The sequence below is a fragment of the Berghia stephanieae genome, chromosome 2 (assembly GCF_034508935.2).
Source record: "Berghia stephanieae isolate SIO BIC M18660-M18661 chromosome 2, UCSD_Bste_1.3, whole genome shotgun sequence".
NCBI classification, from domain to species: domain Eukaryota; kingdom Metazoa; phylum Mollusca; class Gastropoda; order Nudibranchia; family Aeolidiidae; genus Berghia; species Berghia stephanieae.
In genome coordinates, this window is record NC_088361.1 from 109,261,775 (window position 1) to 109,280,153 (window position 18,379).

General features: G+C 36.9%; 1 protein-coding gene across 4 annotated transcripts in view; it reads left to right on the forward strand.

The window, feature by feature from the left end:
• LOC144966209 (integrin alpha-4-like) overlaps positions 1 to 15,797 on the forward strand; it is a 62,824-nt gene extending 47,027 nt beyond the window's left edge. For 3 of the 4 annotated variants that reach the window (XM_078902381.1, XM_078902380.1, XM_078902382.1), the window contains exons 20-26: positions 461 to 678; positions 1,922 to 2,159; positions 4,439 to 4,696; positions 6,125 to 6,253; positions 7,677 to 7,769; positions 9,236 to 9,364; positions 14,712 to 15,797. In XM_078902381.1, coding sequence (XP_078758507.1) covers positions 461 to 678; positions 1,922 to 2,159; positions 4,439 to 4,696; positions 6,125 to 6,253; positions 7,677 to 7,769; positions 9,236 to 9,364; positions 14,712 to 14,828 — 1,182 coding nt within the window. In that variant the 3' untranslated portion in view covers positions 14,829 to 15,797. The remainder of the gene's footprint in view (positions 1 to 460; positions 679 to 1,921; positions 2,160 to 4,438; positions 4,697 to 6,124; positions 6,254 to 7,676; positions 7,770 to 9,235; positions 9,365 to 14,711) is intronic. The other variant, XM_078902383.1, reaches the window with a different exon arrangement.
• Positions 15,798 to 18,379: the final 2,582 nt, after the last annotated feature.

Consider the following 18,379-nt stretch of genomic DNA (forward strand, 5'->3'; position numbering starts at 1 on the left):
CAAACCCAAAACCCAACCCTAGCCCTAATCCTAACCCTAACGACTAACTCCACACAAAACATATCCCATCCTTTATCGTACACTCAATTTCAACCCCACTCATCCGTACTCTGTAGCTTTTCATCATCATCATCATCATCATCATCATCATCATCATCATCATCATCATCATCATCATCATCATCATCAACAACAACAACATCATCATCATCAACAACAACAACATGTTAACAACAACAACAACAACAACAACAACAACAACAACAATGAGACCAATATCAACAACGAAATCTGAAAAATTGTGGAACTTTTATATTATTATTTTTTGTTGGATTTTTGTGTGTGTGTGGGTGGGGGGGGGGGGGGGGGGGGGGGGGGGGGGGAGAGGTGAATTTTTCCATTTGCATTTTTCACCGTCTTTACTAATTTTGTTCTCCATCTGATTTCTTGTGACTTTTAGATCGTGTGTAACTACTACCAACCATTGGCAACGGGAGAAGTCATTGGGGTGACCTTGACCTTTGAAGCTGATGGTCTTGCCAGTGACAGAGAATCGTTGACGATTTCCACGGAGGCCAAATCAAAAGACCATCTCTATAACCCTGAGATCCAACCCAAGGACAACAAAGTGAAGCAGGCTACACTAGTTTACATCGTTTCCTATGCAAACATTTTGGGGTGAATATTATAGTTTTATATTATACTACTACTACTACTACTACTACTACTACTACTACTACTACTACTACTACTACTACTACTACTACTAATATAATAATAATAATAATAATAATAATAATAATAATAATAATAATAATAATAATAATAATAATAATAATAATAATAATAATAATAATAATAATAATAATAATAATAATAATAACAAATTGGATATATTTTTTTGATCTCAAATCTCAAGCGATAAAATATTTTTAGTACCTAATATTTCTTAATATGGGCTCAATAACTTCTGGCGAATATGCAAACAAGTGCTTTATCATTGTGCGCTCGTCTAGCCTTTAGTGGCTATATTATATGATTTTATGAAATTACAATCATTAGTATTGGACTAAATATGTCAGCTGTCAGAGACGTATTATCTTCTTCTTCTTCTTCTTCTTCTTCTTCTTCTTCTTCTTCTTCTTCTTCTTCTTCTTCTTCTTCTTCTTCTTTTCTCTTCGCTTTTCTTCTTCTTCTTCTTCTTCTTCTTCTTCTTCTTCTTCTTCTTCTTCTTCTTCTTCTTCTTCTTCTTCTTCTTCTTCTTCTTCTTCTTCTTCTTCTTCTTCTTCTTCTTCTTCTTCTTCTCTTTTCTTGTCTTCTTTTGTTGTTTGTTGTTGTTGTGTTGTTTTGTTTGTTCTTCTTCTTCTTCTTCTTCTTCTTCTTCTTCTTCTTCTTCTTCTTCTTCTTCTTCTTCTTCTTCTTCTTCTTCTTCTTCTTCTTTCTTCTTCTCTTTCCTCTTCTTCTTCTTCTTCTTCTTCTTCTTCTTTCTTCTTCTTCTTCTTCTTCTTCTTCTTCTTCTTCTTCTTCTTCTTCTTCTTCTTCTTCTTCTTCTTCTTCTTCTTCTTCTTCTTCTTCTTTCTTCTTCTTCTTCTTCTTCTTCTTCTTCTTCTTCTTCTTCTTCTTCTTCTTCTTCTTCTTGTCCTTCTTGTTGTTGTTGTTGTTGTTGTTGTTTGTTGTTGTTGTTGTTTCTTCTTTCTTCTTCTCTTCTTCTTCTTCTTCTTCTTCTTCTTCTTCTTCTTCTTCTTCTTCTTCTTCTTCTTCTTCTTCTTCTTCTTCTTCTTCTTCTTCTTCTTCTTCTTCTTCTTCTTCTTCTTCCTCTTCTTCTTCTTCTTCTTCTTCTTCTTCTTCTTCAATCGATTGTTTTTTTTGTTTATGATTGTTTTTCTTTTTGTTTTTAATTTTTGGGGTTGTTATTTTACAGCAATGCAATTCCATCTGAAATAAAAATCAACAAAGGCAAGAAAATATCGTCAGATATCAATGAACCCGTTCAGGACGCTTCGGCTCAAAATTATGATTCAGCCAAGACGATAACATTGAACCACAAAATTTTGATCAAGAACAAGGGTCCGAGTTTCCTTCCAATGACCAATCTTACCCTCAGCGTACCTGCCTTCATCCCTGATGGAACGTTATTGGTTATAGGAACTACAGTTAAGGTGAGTTGGCCTTTTAAACCTCTCCATACAAGCCATTTTCAGGATTGTCCCCAAAACTTCACACCCAACTAACACAAAAATAGATTTTTTATCACCCAAACACACGAGCGGTAAAGTTTTTGCGATAAATAATTTCTTGAGCGAAACATGCTCTACAACACACTGTTCATTTTCTTTAAATTTCATGATGTCCAAATGAAATTTGAATAAGAAAAATGTTCGCTGTATCGTAACGAATTTGATGATTTTCCTATAGTTGGTAAGGAGAGGGTTAAATACCATTTTATCTTATTTTAATCATTATTCTCTTTTACGTCATCAGGTTTATTGTGTGTGTTGTAAAGCCTCTCACTTTTCATTGCATTCTCCAGAGGAAACGTCAGATACTTGATAATCATGTTATAATGATGATGATGAGGATGATGATGATGATGATGATGATGATGATGATGATGATGATGATGATAGTGATGATGCTAATGATGTTTATGATGATGATGATGATGAATTAAGAAGGAATTTTGCCAGTTGATTTGAAATAATAGCCAGATGGCAGGACAGGCTAAATGGCAGGAACTGTCCTGATTGGTTAATGCTTAGCAAAGCTAGAACCATCAATAGGATTCAACAGTCGTAACGTCACTTCTTTCCTTATGACGCATGGTAACTTAGTAACACTGGCTCTAAACTATCGGAACAATGGCGGACGCCCGTATGAAATATTTCTCCGGCGAGCATAAAAGCTTATCCAGGGGAAAAAAAAAAACACATAAATTTGATCATGTTTTGACTTTTACACATTCTGGTCACAAGACATATGAAAAGTTCTAGCCAGCTGGAATAATAAAAAGTAATGATTTTCTTTGTTTAGAACCAAGATGGCCGCCGTTGCCAGGCGGCGTGACATCAGACTATTGAATCGTATTAAGCACAAAATTCAATGTTCAGCATTTCCATCCCCGTCCCGCCATAATATCGTTGTCAGATATAGATAGTATGCGATTGGCTAAGAAACTCAGAACATTGCCACCCGGAAGTACAACGGACCAACACACAGAACTGTGTGTAACCTTGAGCGTTTATAGTCTGGTTAATACAGTTTAGTGAGAATTACTCATAAACATGGATGGCAAAACAAAACAAAAAAATAACAATAACAAAGACCCGAGCGACGTCAACTTCATTCTATCTATTGGGAGTATTTTGACGAGGCGTTTGGATCACAGCTGATTAAGAGCCCTGTACTCTCCGAATTCTAGCACGTTCTCGGGAAAAGCCAAAAAGCGTGCTGGAATCCGAGCCTGCCGAAATCCGATGCTCATGAGAGGCAACCAACAGATAGTTCAAAGATGACGTCACTCGGGTCTTTGTTATTGTTTTTTGCCATCCACGTTTATGAGTAATTCTCACTAAACTGTATTAACCAGACTATAAACGTCCATGGTTACACACCGTTTTGTGTGTTGGTCCGTTATACTTCCGCATGGCAATGTTGTGAGTTGGATAGCCAAGCGCATACTATCTATACATGAGATCACCCAGCTTTAGTGTGTCGTATAGAGGGAACGAAATTGACGCCACTCAGCTCTTTGTTAGTGTTTTTAGACAGCCATTTTTGTTGTGATCACTAAGTTACATCAATCACAGTAAAGTGAGTGGAGCAGGCACTTTATGTTGGTAACAACAAGAGATGAAGTGAGGAGGAAAGTACCAGAAGACAATAGAGAATAAAAACAATTACGCGGCGGTGATGAGGGTTTGAAACCGCGACCTTACTGGTACAACAACTCCGCCTGGCCGTTGGGAGCGTGACTCTACCGTATGAGCTATCCACAATCGTTTTTTTATTCTCTATTGTCTTCTGGCACTTTCCTACTCACTTCATCTCTTGTTGTTATTTATCACAGTATAAACGTTCAAGGTTACACATAGATTTGTGTGTTGGTAGCTACGTTGTATATATAGTATGCGGTTGGCTAAGAAGCTCATAACATTGCCATCCGGAAGTATAACGGACCAACACACAAAACTGTGTGTATCTATGATCATTTATAGTCTGATTAATACAGTTTAGTGAGAACTACTCATAAACGCGGATGGCAAAAAAAAAAAAACAAGAATAAAGACCTGAGTGACGTCATCTTCGAACTATCTATAAATAATCATCGGGCGGATATTGTGAATAATTCACCTAAACGCAAAGCATAGATTTAGGGATTTTTTTAGCGTGCAAGATTCCAACGAGTACTGTATTTTAATCTATTTTTTTCTCTCTCCAGCTAGTCGCAGATAAGCAGGTGATAGATTGTTCAAAAGCCGTGAGCGGTCCTGTCAACATGCTTCATCAGCCAACTGCTTCAACGCTCACTTCAGCTCCACCAGATAGCGGGGTGGTGACATTGGATAATGTGACATTTATACCTCCAGTTGGGAGAGTCAGGAGGGAGGCAAATGAAGAATCAGGAGCTACTGAGAATGATGATGATGACGATGACGATAATGATAATGATGATAAGGAAGCCACAATATTTACATTGGTTAGTTCACAATTAGGTTTTTAAATTCATAAACCGATTATTTAATCAAGTTTCAGTAAAAAAGAAACGGATGTAATCTCTCTTTTATTTCCATTCGAGCTATACGGCCCAAAAGCAACATTCGAGAAAAAAGCGTATCCAGACGAGAAAAACATTATAAATATGATCATGTTTTGACTTTTATACATTCTGATCACATGACATATGAAAAGTTCTAGCCAGCATAAAGAATAAAAAGTAAAAATTTTCTTTGTTTAGAACCAGGCTGCTCGCATTGCTGGGCGACGTGACATCAGACTATTGAATCCAATTAACCAGTAGATATTTGACTAATCAAATTATGGAATGTTTGACACGCCTTCACACGTGCTCGGACAAACATAGTTGGTTGTTTATAAACAAACATTAAAGTGAATGAATTCGACCTATCTCTGGTCGTTTTTATTGTTTCCAATACCGTGAAATGAGTGAGTAGGGTTTTTTTCGATCATATTTATAAACGTTCAACTTTACACTTAGATTTCTGTGTTGGTTTTATTCATCAAGCGGTAGAACAGTGGGTGTTTTACTTAGACACATGCCATCGAAAGTAAAACCTGTGTAGTTTGCTATGCTTACCAATCACTGTCATTGTTTACATTACAGAGTGTGGTTATCTAAGTGTCTATAGATAGAATGCGCTTGGCCAAGGAGTTCACAACATTGCCATCCGGAAGTATAACGGACCAACACACAAACTCTGTGTAACCATGAACGTTTATAGTCAGGTTAATACTGTTTAGTGAGAACAACTCACAAACGCGGATGGCAAAAACAATAACAAAGGCCTGAGTGACGTCATCTTCGAACTATCTCAGGCCTTTGTTATTGTTTATGCCATCCGCGTTTGTGAGTTGTTCTCACTAAACAGTATTAACCTGACTATAAACGTTCATGGTTACACAGAGTTTGTGTGTTGGTCCGTTATACTTCCGGATGGCAATGTTATGAGCTTCTTAGCCAAGCGCATACTATCTATAGATAGAATGAAGTTGACTCTGGTCTTTGTTGTTGTTTTATTTTGCCATCCTCGTTTATGAGTAATTCTCACGTAACTGTATTATCCAGACTGTAAGCTTTCATGGGCTACACACAGTTTTGTGTGATGGTCCGTTATACGTCCGGATGGCAATGTTGTGAGCTTTTTAGCAAAGCGCATACTATCTATAGTTAGTATGCGCTTGGCGAAGAAGTTCACAACGTTGCCATCCGGAAGTATCACCAACCAACACACAAAGCTAGGTGTAACCTTGAACGTTTATAGTCTGGTTAATATAGTTTAGTTAGACTTACTCATAAACGTGGATGGCAAAAAAAATAATAACAAAGATCTGAGTGACGTCATCTTCATTCTATCTATAACTGATAACGATGAACTTCTTTTCAAAGAGTTGTGACCGAACTCCGGAGTACTGTTTGTCCTTCTCGTGTGGCCTTCCCAAGGTCATACCGTCAGGAGGACATGCCGAATTGAATGTGACCTTGACATTGGATGAAGACAATATACCGTTACCGGAGGTAAGGAGGTGTAAGGATAAACAGAACTGTGTCAATACCTTCAATATTTTTGTTTTTACCTCAATACTCTTCAACAGTCGTAACGTCACTTATGACGCATGGTAACTTAGTAAAACTGGCTCTAAACTATCGGAACAATGGCGGACGCCCGTATGAAATATTTCTCCGGCGAGCATAAAAGCGTATCCAGAGGAAAAAACCCCATAAATTTGATCATGTTTTGACTTTTACACATTCTAATGACAAGACATATGAAAAGTTCTAGCCAGCATGAAGAATAAAAAGTAATGTTTTCTTTGTTTAGAACCAAGATGGCCGCCGTTGCCTGGCGGCGTGACATCAGATTACTGAATCCAATTGGCCTCAGTAGTCTGATGTCATGCCGCCCGGCAACGGCGGCCACCTTGGTTCTAAACAAAGAAAATCATTACTTTTTATTCTTCATGCTGACTAGAACTTTTCATATGTCTTGTGATCAGAATGTGTAAAAGTTAAAACATGATCAAATGTATGGGTTTTTTTTTTCCCTCTGGATACGCTTTTATGCTCGCCGGAGAAATATTTCATACGGCGTCCGCCATTGTTCCGATAGTTTCGAGCCAGTGTTACTAAGTTACCATGCGTCATTAGGAAGGAGGTGACGTTACGACTGTTGAAGAGTATTCCCTTTCTCCGTGTGGTGTTTTAACCTTTTTTACATCTCACTGTTTAAAGGAAACGTATAGGGCAAAAACAATTGTTAAACTTACTTGCATTTTCTTGCTTGACTCATTTCAAGAAAAAAAACCCAAACAAATTATATAATTTATTCCAAAATTTGTTGACAATGCCAAAATCTAATTGTTGAATGACATGGTTGTGTGGTTGGGCACTTTGGAACATCATTATCAACTTTATCATTATCATCATCATCATCATCATCATCATCATCATCATCATCATCATCATCATCATCATCATTATCAAAATCATTAAAGTGAATTATAATAGTGATATCATATTCTACAAAACAATGACTAGTGGTATTTAACATTCACAATTCTGCTTTGTGCGGCTATGTGCTCTAGTGGTATGACACTCGCTTTCGGATCGGAAGATCCTGGGTTCGAGCGTCGCTCGGCGCATAGTTGAGTCCTTGGAAAAGGCTCTTTGCTCACATTCTCTCACTATACTCAGGTGTAAAATGAGTACCTGGCAGTTAACAGCGTTGTCTTTGTCCGAAAAATTGTAATATCGCCTAACAGGCGTCATGTCTCGTCCTACATGTTAAATGTTGCTGTTTACCCCTTGTTAAAAGCTTTGAGCACATTTAGTGGATATTGCGCTATAGAAAAGCTCAATTTTTAAAATTTATTTATTTATTTTTTGTTTTATTCATAATTTAAATACAATTCTCTAAAAAAAATTTCCTTTTTCTACGTAGACTTACTCATCTTTCCGTCTGGAACTGAAAACGATGATGGAAGAACCTAATCACAAACTGCTGAAGCCCTGGAATGCTTTGGACATGGAACAGGTGAGCGCATTATGTTATACCGTGCAGTGAGTGCCAGGTGACTTTGCGAAAATCCAACTTTATGCCAGAAATCCGCCAAAATCCCGCCAACTTTAAGCCAGAAATTCGCCAAAATCCCGCCAACTTTATGCCAGAAATTCGCCAAAATCCCGCCAACTTTATGCCAGAAATCCGCCAAAATCCCGCCAACTTTATGCTAGAAATCAGCCAACTTTATCATACTTCACCTGCGACATTTGCCCAGAATCAGTGAAAAATTCCCCCATTTGATTTGAATCACTTTTAATCAACAATAGTGTATTGTCTCAGAATAAAAATTATGTTATTAAAAGCTACTCACCTATTTACAACTGTCTCCTTATGAAGATTCGGAGTTTCGATTTTATTTTAGTGGGAGTTAGACTGTCGGATATTGTATTCACTGTCGGTTAATCTGAATTAGGTTGTGTATTGTATAGTAATGCACAATAGGTGCTCTTAAAAGTCATCTTAAGGGGGGGTGGGGGGGAGGGGGGGATCCGCCAACCTGGCAACACTGGCTCGTGGATCGGCATACGCACGGTCTCTCGTCCCGTCACAAACGTCAAACAACATCGAGCGTGATAAATGGCCGGATGTGTGACTGGGGTCGTGGACAATTCTGGTCTGGATTTTTTGTCCTTATGTAAGTCGCTTTACACACATTGCCCCTCTCGACTCAGATTTGAATGAGTACCTGGCTACAGGCAGTGACAGATATTGTAAGGTACAGAAAAGACGTCTGAGAGGCAACTGGTATTGCATGCAATGGAAATATGATTTCATACGGCCAACTGGGGGAAGCGCATTGACCATGGTTAATCTGCGCTATATAAATGTTAATATACATTTCTTGATTTTTCCATATTAAAAGATAGCTTGCACCCCTTTTCTTTGCAGGCTATTCTAGTTGTAAACGAAATATACAAACAGTTTAGTCATAGTTCAATCATATACTAACCGTAGACAAAATACAAGGTTTTACTATAAGCAATACTGGATAATACTAGCATCATAATTTTTTATTTATCCCCCCCCCCCCCCCCCCCCGAAGGACACAGGGGACCAAATGTCTATGTAACGCAGTTAAGGATTTTTTTTTATATCACCTAATATTCATCAATATCCGTTGCTGTTTACAAACAGCTACTCATTCACACTAGTGAGGCAATATGTTTAATGTGCCTTTCCTTTGAGCACAATCATGGGTAAGCCAACGTATTACCATCATTGTCACCCATCTGATAATTGACCCGGCCCAAAATTGCTTGGTTATATAATTAAACAGACACTCTAAAGCTAAGGCAACTGCTGTCAGACATTCAGTTATTTTATCTTTTTTAAAATGTCCATCATCATAGGGGGCCTACTTATTTTTTCTTTTTTTCTTTTTCCTTTGACAAACTGATGTCCAATATTTGACCCTGATATATTTTTTTAATGACCAGGTAATGGCAGTGACCCATACAACGTTTCACCTGTACCAAGATGGAGGTACCGTGAACCCATGGGTCATCGCCGGCAGTGTAGCAGCTGGTTTGCTCCTCATCATCATCATCGCTCTCATATGTTGGAAGGTAAGATGCCGTAAAGAAAAAAAATGAATTTTTAATTTTTTTTTTTTTTTAATTCTAAAAAAAAATATTCTAAAATTGAGCTTTATGTAGCGCATTATCCATTAAATGTGCTCAAAGCGCTTTACATGGGGTCCCTGGTCAACAGCAACATTTAACATGTAGGACGAGACATGACGCCTGTTAGGCGAAATTGCAATTTTTCGGACATTTATATAGCGCATTTCCACATATTAAGGGATCCCATTAGTTCAGTTGCTAGAGCATTCGCTTCACACGCGAAGAAACCGTGATCGATAATATTAATAATAATAATAATAATACACATTTATATAGCGCTCATTCTCGTGTAAAACACAAGCTCTGGGCACTTTACAATATAAATATCAATTTTAAGTGAAAAAAATAAAAAAATAAAATAATAACAACAATAACAATTCATAGCCAAATCAAGGATTCATATAGAGTCAAGAAAAACAAATACAGTAAAAATGTGTCTTGAGATTCTTTTTAAAAGTAGGTAAAGACTTGCACTCCCTCAGACCACGTGGTAGTTCATTCCAAATCTTGGGGCCGAAACAAGCAAACGATCTATCACCAAATTTTGTTCTTGATCTTTTTTCCGAAATTTTCGTTTGGTCATTACATGATCTTAAAGTGTAGTTTTCAAATTTACACATGACCACGTGATCTGTGAGATATGCCGGTGCTATACCAGCCAAACACTTATAAACAAGACACGCTGCTTTGTAATATGTGCGCTTTTCAATGGGCAACCAGTGGAGAGAGGCCAACAAAGGGGTTGCATGATCAAATTTTTTTTTGCCAAAAACTAATCTTGCAGCACTGTTTTGCAGTAGTTGCAATTGTTTAATAGAAGCCTGAGGCAAGTTGACAAGCAGCGAGTTACAATAGTCTAGTTTCGAAAAAATGAGGGAAACAACCAATGTTTTACATGTTCCAATTGCAATATACTGACGGATCGAACTGATTTTCTTCAATTGAAAGTATAAAGATTTACAGAGAGCAGAAATGTGAGCTGACATTTTCATTTCTGAATCAAAATAGACACCCAAATTTTTCACAGTCTTTGAAACTTTGATCTTTTCACCCCCAATCAACACCTCAAGACCATCATTCACCTTCAACAGCCCTCTATTTCCCACAATCATCACTTCTGTTTTTGACTCATTCATTTTCAACTTGTTTGCATCCATCCACTCTTTCACATCCGTCACACATTCTTCCACACGTTTCACAATATTTTCGAGATTTTTAGTTTTATCAGTAGCATAAAGTTGCGTATCATCTGCATAGAGATGATAGCGCAGCCCATGACCAGTGATGACATTAGATAATGGAGAAGTATACAAAACAAAAAGAATTGGACCCAAAACAGAGCCTTGAGGAACACCAAAAGACAATGTATGTTGACGAGAAAGTTTATCTAAAATCATAACCTGTTGCTTTCTGCCATCTAAATAAGATTCAAACCACTGCAAGACAGTCCCAGACAAGCCAAATGTTATATTAAGTCGTTTAATGAGAATACCGTGATCAATAGTATCAAACGCCGCCGAAAGGTCTAACAATGTCAGAAGAGAAACAGAACCTTTATCTAAAACATCAAGCAAATCACTCGCAACACAGCACAGAGCAGTTTCTGTGCTGTGGTAAGAACGATAAGCTGACTGAAATTTTTCCCATAGATTGTTTTCATGGAGATGTTGTGAAAGACGTCTGAGTACAACTTTTTCAAGGATTTTAGAAAGAAATGGCAGATTTGAGACGGGACGGTAGTTACTAAGGTCATTTACATTGAGATTTTGCTTTTTTATGAGAGGCTTTACAATTGCATGTTTATAGATATCTGGGACTTGTCCTGAGATAAGTGACTGATTTATAATATAAGTTATGCAAGGTAACAATTCAGGAAGACATAATTTCAAAATATTAGTTGGTAAAGGATCTAAATCACATGACTTCGAGGAAGATGAAAAAATTATTTTAGAAATTTCTTCTTCAGTTGTTTCTTTAAAACAAGAGAATCCCTGTGAACCCGAAAAAGGGTGGAAATTTATATCTTCATTTTGCACGAGGTCCAAATTGTTCCGAATTTTCGATATTTTTCCCGAAAAGAAATCTGAAAATGCATCCGGCTGCTTTTCTACCGGGATATTAGTGGGTAGACACATGCCCTTTTCTTCCCCTAAAAGTTCCTTTGAAACAGAGAAAAATTCCTTAGTGTCCCTCACTGATGACAGTTTTGTGTTATAATAGTTTCTTTTTGCTCTTTTGCAGGTGGTTTTATACTTATGCTTTTTTGCTATATATATCAGCCGGTCAATCTCAAGGCCCGATTTTCTCCACGATGCCTCTGCATTCCTTTTTTCCCTTTTGGCAGTTTTTTCACTCTGGTTAAACCACGGAGACGGTTTCCTGGAATTTATTATTCTAGTTGTCTTTGGCGCATGCCTGTCGATGACGTTGCGCAGTACCTCGTCTGTTTTCTGTGCTGATGGTATATCCATTCTTCCTAGTTCCTCTGACAGATTGTTTTTGAAGGAACTAATGTCTATTTTTTTGGTATCCCTAGACACTATCTTGACTTTCTTTGCTTTCTCTTTGATGCATTTGAGAGTTGCCAGAATCAGATTGTGGTCTGAAATTTCTTTTTTGATATTTTTAATTGATTCAACAAGCGAGGGTGTGTCAATGATGAACCAGTCCAAGATGTGCCCCAATCTTTGAGTTGGAGAGGTCACTAACTGAGTGAGGCCATGTTCATTCAGCATATTTTTTATAATTTTAACGAGACTATTCTGATCAACATCAAACTGAATATTAAATCGCCGATATAAATTTTTCGCTTATTTGATGTGTCTTTTGATACAAAATCTGAAAATTCGTCAGCAAAATCATTCTGTCTCAGTTTGTTCTTTTTGCTTGGGGGTGGTCTGTAGATACAAGTGATTAAAAATGAAATTTGAGGGTAGGTCAATGTGGTTTGGACACACTCGAAACTTTTGAACGAAATTGGCCTGTTTTGTATTTTAGACGAAAGAGCGTGTTTGTATATGATGGCGATCCCCCCTCCTATTAGCTGAACCCCCCCCCCCTTCCCCTCCCCCACGTCCTGTCCAGCAGTGATTGGATATCTGAGTCTGTTAGATCTGATGTAAAGTACTCTGGGTTAGACTAGCGTCCTATTTAACGGATGGTAAGTAATTCCTTGTCCTTGGGTTAATGGGAAAAAAGAGAGGCTGAAAGAGTGATGGGGAGGGGGGGGAGGAGCAGGGGGAGTAGGGCTAGAGAGAGAGAAAGAAAGAAAGAGAGAGAGAGAGAGAGAGAGAGAGAGAGAGAGAGAGAGAGAGAGAGAAATCATTATCTATCGTTATCTAAATTCTTTCGTTTATTTGACAGTTTGTTGATAAACCGTTCTAAATCAGATGCATGCAGCTATTATGTTTAATATAATTATTCCACATGTTGATTTTTTTTACAAAGATTGATAAGCTTTCTTTTCCAGTTTAAAATCAACACGATAAAATATGCCATTGTTGCAATCTTTAATACGATCACAATACGCTTCAACAGTCGTGACGTCACTTCCCTCGTAATGACGCATGGTAACTTAGTAACTGGCCCTAAGCTATCGGAACAATGGCGGACGCCCTTATGAAATATTTCTCCGACGAGCAAAAATGCGTATCCAGATGCAAAAAAACATTATAAATCTGATCATGTTTTGACTTTTACACGTTCTGATTACAAGACATATGAAAAGTTCTAGCCAGCATGAAGAATAAAAAGTACGAATTTTCTTGTTTAGAACCACGATGGCCGCCGTTGCTGGGCGACGTGGCATCAGACTATTGAATCCAATTGTCTCAATCTGTCGTTTTACAGCTTAACCAGTTAACAGACTTATTCTAGAAAATCACCTTTTTCAAACTTTGGCCATAAAACACTATCTCCAAATATCAATCGATTTAAATAACCTTCATCTTGGCAAAAACTCTCAAACCTGGGATCTCGAGACTGAAGTCCCGGGTTTGAGAGTTTTGGCCAGGATGAGGGTCATTTAAATCGATCAATATTTGAAGGACGAGTTTTCTGGCCAAATTTAAAATGTCTTTCCAGAGTATAACAATTCACTGGTTGATGCGTCACACACACATAACGGCGGTCAACCAGTATCGATCAAAACGACAAAAAAAAAAAAAGAAAAAGAATTTATCACGTGGTTATTCGAAACACAAATCGAAACAGTGGCCACTATAGATAGTTCGAAGATGACGTCACTCAGGCCTTTGTTATTGTTTTTGCCATCCGCGTTTGTGAGTTGTTCTCACTAAACTGTATTAACCTGACTATAAACGTTCATGGTTACACAGAGTTTGTGTGTTGGTCCGTTATACTTCCGGATGGCAATGTTGTGAACTCCTTGGCCAAGCGCATTCTATCTATAAAAGTGTAGTGGGCAATAATTAATTATTATATAGATTCCGATATAGCTACATTGGACATTACACTCGTTTTATATTGAAAACAGTCTCACAAACCAGTCAAGGTCACAGCTTCTCAAAGCATAATTAGATTGCTTCATAATGCGTTATTTTTTCAATAACAAATTAGGCACGTCATAGCTCTTATCAAAGCTCGACACCCTTAACCTTTTTTCACGAGATATCAAAGAATGATATATAATAGTTTGTAACCCATCAACGCAGTGATTGTAATGTTAAAATAATCTTGATTGCCTCAAACTGGTCAAAAACGTCAGCCTCTGACGACCACGAGCTCTTTTTCCCTCAATGTAGCCACTGAGTGTGGATTCCAATGTGCCCTCGTCGCCACACTTGGCCAAGAAAGCCCATTTGCCTTTTTTTGATGGTTTTCACAATCTGGATGGGTTTCCCTACTCTATGCAAAGCTTCTACGTTCTACCTGACCATTTGATGTTTAGCACTTTTCTGCACACCCATATTTCGAAAGCTTCCAGACGGTTATGACACGTCTTCCTGCATTAAATATCAAAGAGTCATAACAACCATGCAGAACGAATAACAAGTTATATTTCACACTATAAATCTTATTTATACAACTTTGAAAACCTTGATAAAAGGGTCAGATTCCGGGGTGGATAAGAACTACCCGAATTCGAGCCCCATTGCTGGCATCCCGTTTCTATCTTGAACAAGAAACTGAACTCGAATTTCTCACTTTACCACGCTGCCCTGCGGCTGACGCCTGAGTAAAATCGTTCTCTGACCCCGTAGAAAAATGCCCCAAAAGGACAAAACAATGGAATTTTATTTTATTTTCTTCTCTAATCTGTTCATTTCAGCTGGGATTTTTCGAAAGGAAGAGACATTTTCAAGTCCAAAAATGGAAAAGGGAGAGTATCAAGTCCAAAAGAGCAAGTCAAAAATCCAAGAGAGAAAGTCAGAACCATGAAGATTGACAATGTTCTGGATGATTTTATGGAAATGTTATGGATAATCTTATGAGTAATGTTATGGATAAAGCTATAAATAATGATAAGAATGACATTATGGATGGTAGGTAATGTTATAGATAGAAACATGGAAACAATTGGATGATTTTATGAATAATATTATGAATAATGTCATGTATACCGTTATAGATGATGGTATAGATAATGTTATAAATAATGTCGTGGATGATGTGATGAATAATGTTATAGATAATGTTATGGATAATGCAATAGATAATATTATGGATAATGTTAAAGAAAATGTCTTGGATAATGTTATGGGTGATGTCATGGACAATGTTATAGAAAATCTTATGGATAATGTTATAGAAAATGTTATGGATGATGTTATGGATTATGATATGGACTGGATAGTGTTGTCTTATCTAAAGAGTTAGGATTTATAGTTTTGCCTGCATTGTTTTTCTTATTTTTTTTAATTACAAGAGTCTATTATTCGTCCATAACCTTGCCATATTTATCAGCCTTTTAAAAAAATCGGGTCTGTGTAAACGGTATGACTTACAGCCGATTTATATTCCTTAATCTGTTTTCCCTCTCTAATCTCTTTCTGCCTTTGTCCAGAAATAAAACAATTTGGGTTTTGCGTAGACTATGGCTGAAGTCCTTCTCCGTGATGGAGACAGTAGGATATATTTTTCAAACATCTGTTTGACATCTTTGACAGGTATTCTTTCATCATAGTCTCTGATCTGAGTGATTGTGTATTTATAATTTCCTCAAAACCTTTGAAAATATTTTTTTCAGGCAGGCTTTTGAGTAATAATAAATAGTTGATGCGACTTATGTTACCTGTTGTATTTGTATGTGCAGCGCCTTAGAGCATTTTCTAGATTCTGTGTACTGGATAACATACTTTTTACATATAACATGTTAGCTATATATTACGTATCACAAATATGAACAAAGAAAAAATCAGTGGAAAATCTATAACAAGATTACTTGTAACTCTCAACAAAGGTATTCCATGAAAGAATATAGATGGAACGAGATTGATGTCACTCAGCTCTTGTAATTGTTTTTAGACATCTAATTAAGTGATAAGATCTCACTAAATTCTATTAATCAGACTATAAATGCTTAAGGTCACACATAGTTTTATGTGTTGATACCTTATGTCCGGCGGGCGGATGTTGTGGGTAATCAACTTAAACGCATATCATCAATAAATAAAATATATCAAACGAACGTCTGATGTCAACACAAGAATCACCCATGTTTTCCGATTCGAGAAAGTTGGGGGTTAATAATCTTCCCCCTAATCTGTTTTTAAATGCTGAAGCGGGGCTCGAACCCAGGATCTTCCTGGTCACAGTGCAATGCCTTAACCACTCAACCATCTCGTCGCCAAATTCTTTGTGAATTATATTATTTTTCCTAGATTAGCATCAATTTCACAATGTACGGGCTTAGTCATTGCTTTGAAATTTATGATATTGAGAGGTAGAGTGGAACATTGATGATTATGTGTAACATGTGTGCATGTGTATCTCTGTGCGAGTGCTTGCGCGCTCGTGTTTGTGAGTGCCTTTGTACTGTGTCTTTGTGCATTAATTAGGCCTATCCAGTTTAATTCAAGTGAACCTGTTTAGTCTCAAGATTACAACGTACCATTATTATTATTATTATTATTATTATTATTATTATTATTATTATTATTATTATTATTATTATTATTATTATTATTATTATTATTATTATTAATATTATTATTATTATTATTATTATTATTATTATTATTATTATCACCATCATCATCGTCATCATCATCATCATCATCATCATCATCATCATCATCGTCGTCGTCGTCGTCGTCGTCGTCACCTATTCATAAAAATGCTTAACGCCTTATTAGTTTCTCAAATTCTATTTATTTTCCGCTGCGAGTATGTGTGAAATCGTTGATTCTTTTGTATTCATTACGAGTATGTATGTCAAATGTGTGTAATCGTTGATGCTTTTGTATTCATTACGAGTATGTATGTCAAATGTGTGTAATCGTTGATTCTTCTGTATTCATTACGAGTATGTCAAATATGTGTAATCGTTGATGCTTTTGTATTCATTACGAGTATGTCCAATGTGTGTAATCGTTGATGCTTCTGTATTCATTACGAGTATGTCCAATGTGTGTAATCGTTGATGCTTCTGTATTCAATACGAGTATGTCAAATGTGTGTAATCGTTGATGCTTCTGTATTCAATACGAGTATGTCAAATGTGTGTAATCGTTGATGCTTCTGTATTCATTACGAGTATGTCAAATGTGTGTAATCGTTGATGCTTCTGTATTCATTACGAGTATGTCAAATGTGTATAATCGTTGATGCTTTTGTATTCATTACAAGTATGTATGTCAAATATTTGTAATCGTTGATGCTTCTGCATTCAATACGAGTATGTCCAATGTGTGTAATCGTTGATGCTTTTGTATTCATTACAAGTATGTATGTCAAATATTTGTAATCGTTGATGCTTCTGTATTCAATACGAGTATGTCAAATGTGTATAATCGTTGATGCTTCTGCATTCAATACGAGTATGTCCAATGTGTGTAATCGTTGATGCTTTTGTATTCATTACGAGTATGTATGTCAAATATTTGTAATCGTTGATGCTTCTGTATTCAATACGAGTATGTCAAATGTGTGTAATCGTTGATGCTTCTGTATTCAATACGAGTATGTCAAATGTGTGTAATCGTTGATGCTTCTGCATTCAATACGAGTATGTCCAATGTGTGTAATCGTTGATGCTTTTGTATTCATTACAAGTATGTATGTCAAATATTTGTAATCGTTGATGCTTCTGTATTCAATACGAGTATGTCAAATGTGTATAATCGTTGATGCTTTTGTATTCATTACAAGTATGTATGTCAAATATTTGTAATCGTTGATGCTTTTGTATTCATTACGAGTATGTCAAAATGTGTGTAATTGTTGTTGCTTCTGTATTCATTACGAGTATGTCAAATATTTGTTATCGTTGATACTTTTGTATTCATTTTGAAATAAATCCTGAGCTACTTCTAAAACCAAGCCTGTTTGATTTGCCTTTTTTTATTTCATAATTTCTTCTTTTATATAGTGCAATGTCCACTAAACGTGCTCAAAGCGCTTTACAAGGGGTCCATGACCAACAGCAACACGTAACATTTAGAACGGGACATGACGCCAATTTGGATAACAGATATAAGGGGATAGAAGACACAGTTAGTACCTCCCTGCCCACTATGGGAGGTCAGGAACCCCACCCAGATGTATTGGTTGAGGTTACTATTGGTTGTCTACTGTATTCATCTGTACTGTATTGTGGTCTTGTGGTATGACACTCGCTTTCGGATCGGAAGGTCCTGGGTTCGAGCCTCGCGCTCGGCGCATAGTTGAGTCCTTGGAAAAGGTTCTTTACTCACATTCTCTCACCGTACTCAGGTGTAAAATGAGTACCTGGCCGTAAACAGCGTTGTCTTTGTCCGAAAAATTGTAATATCGCCT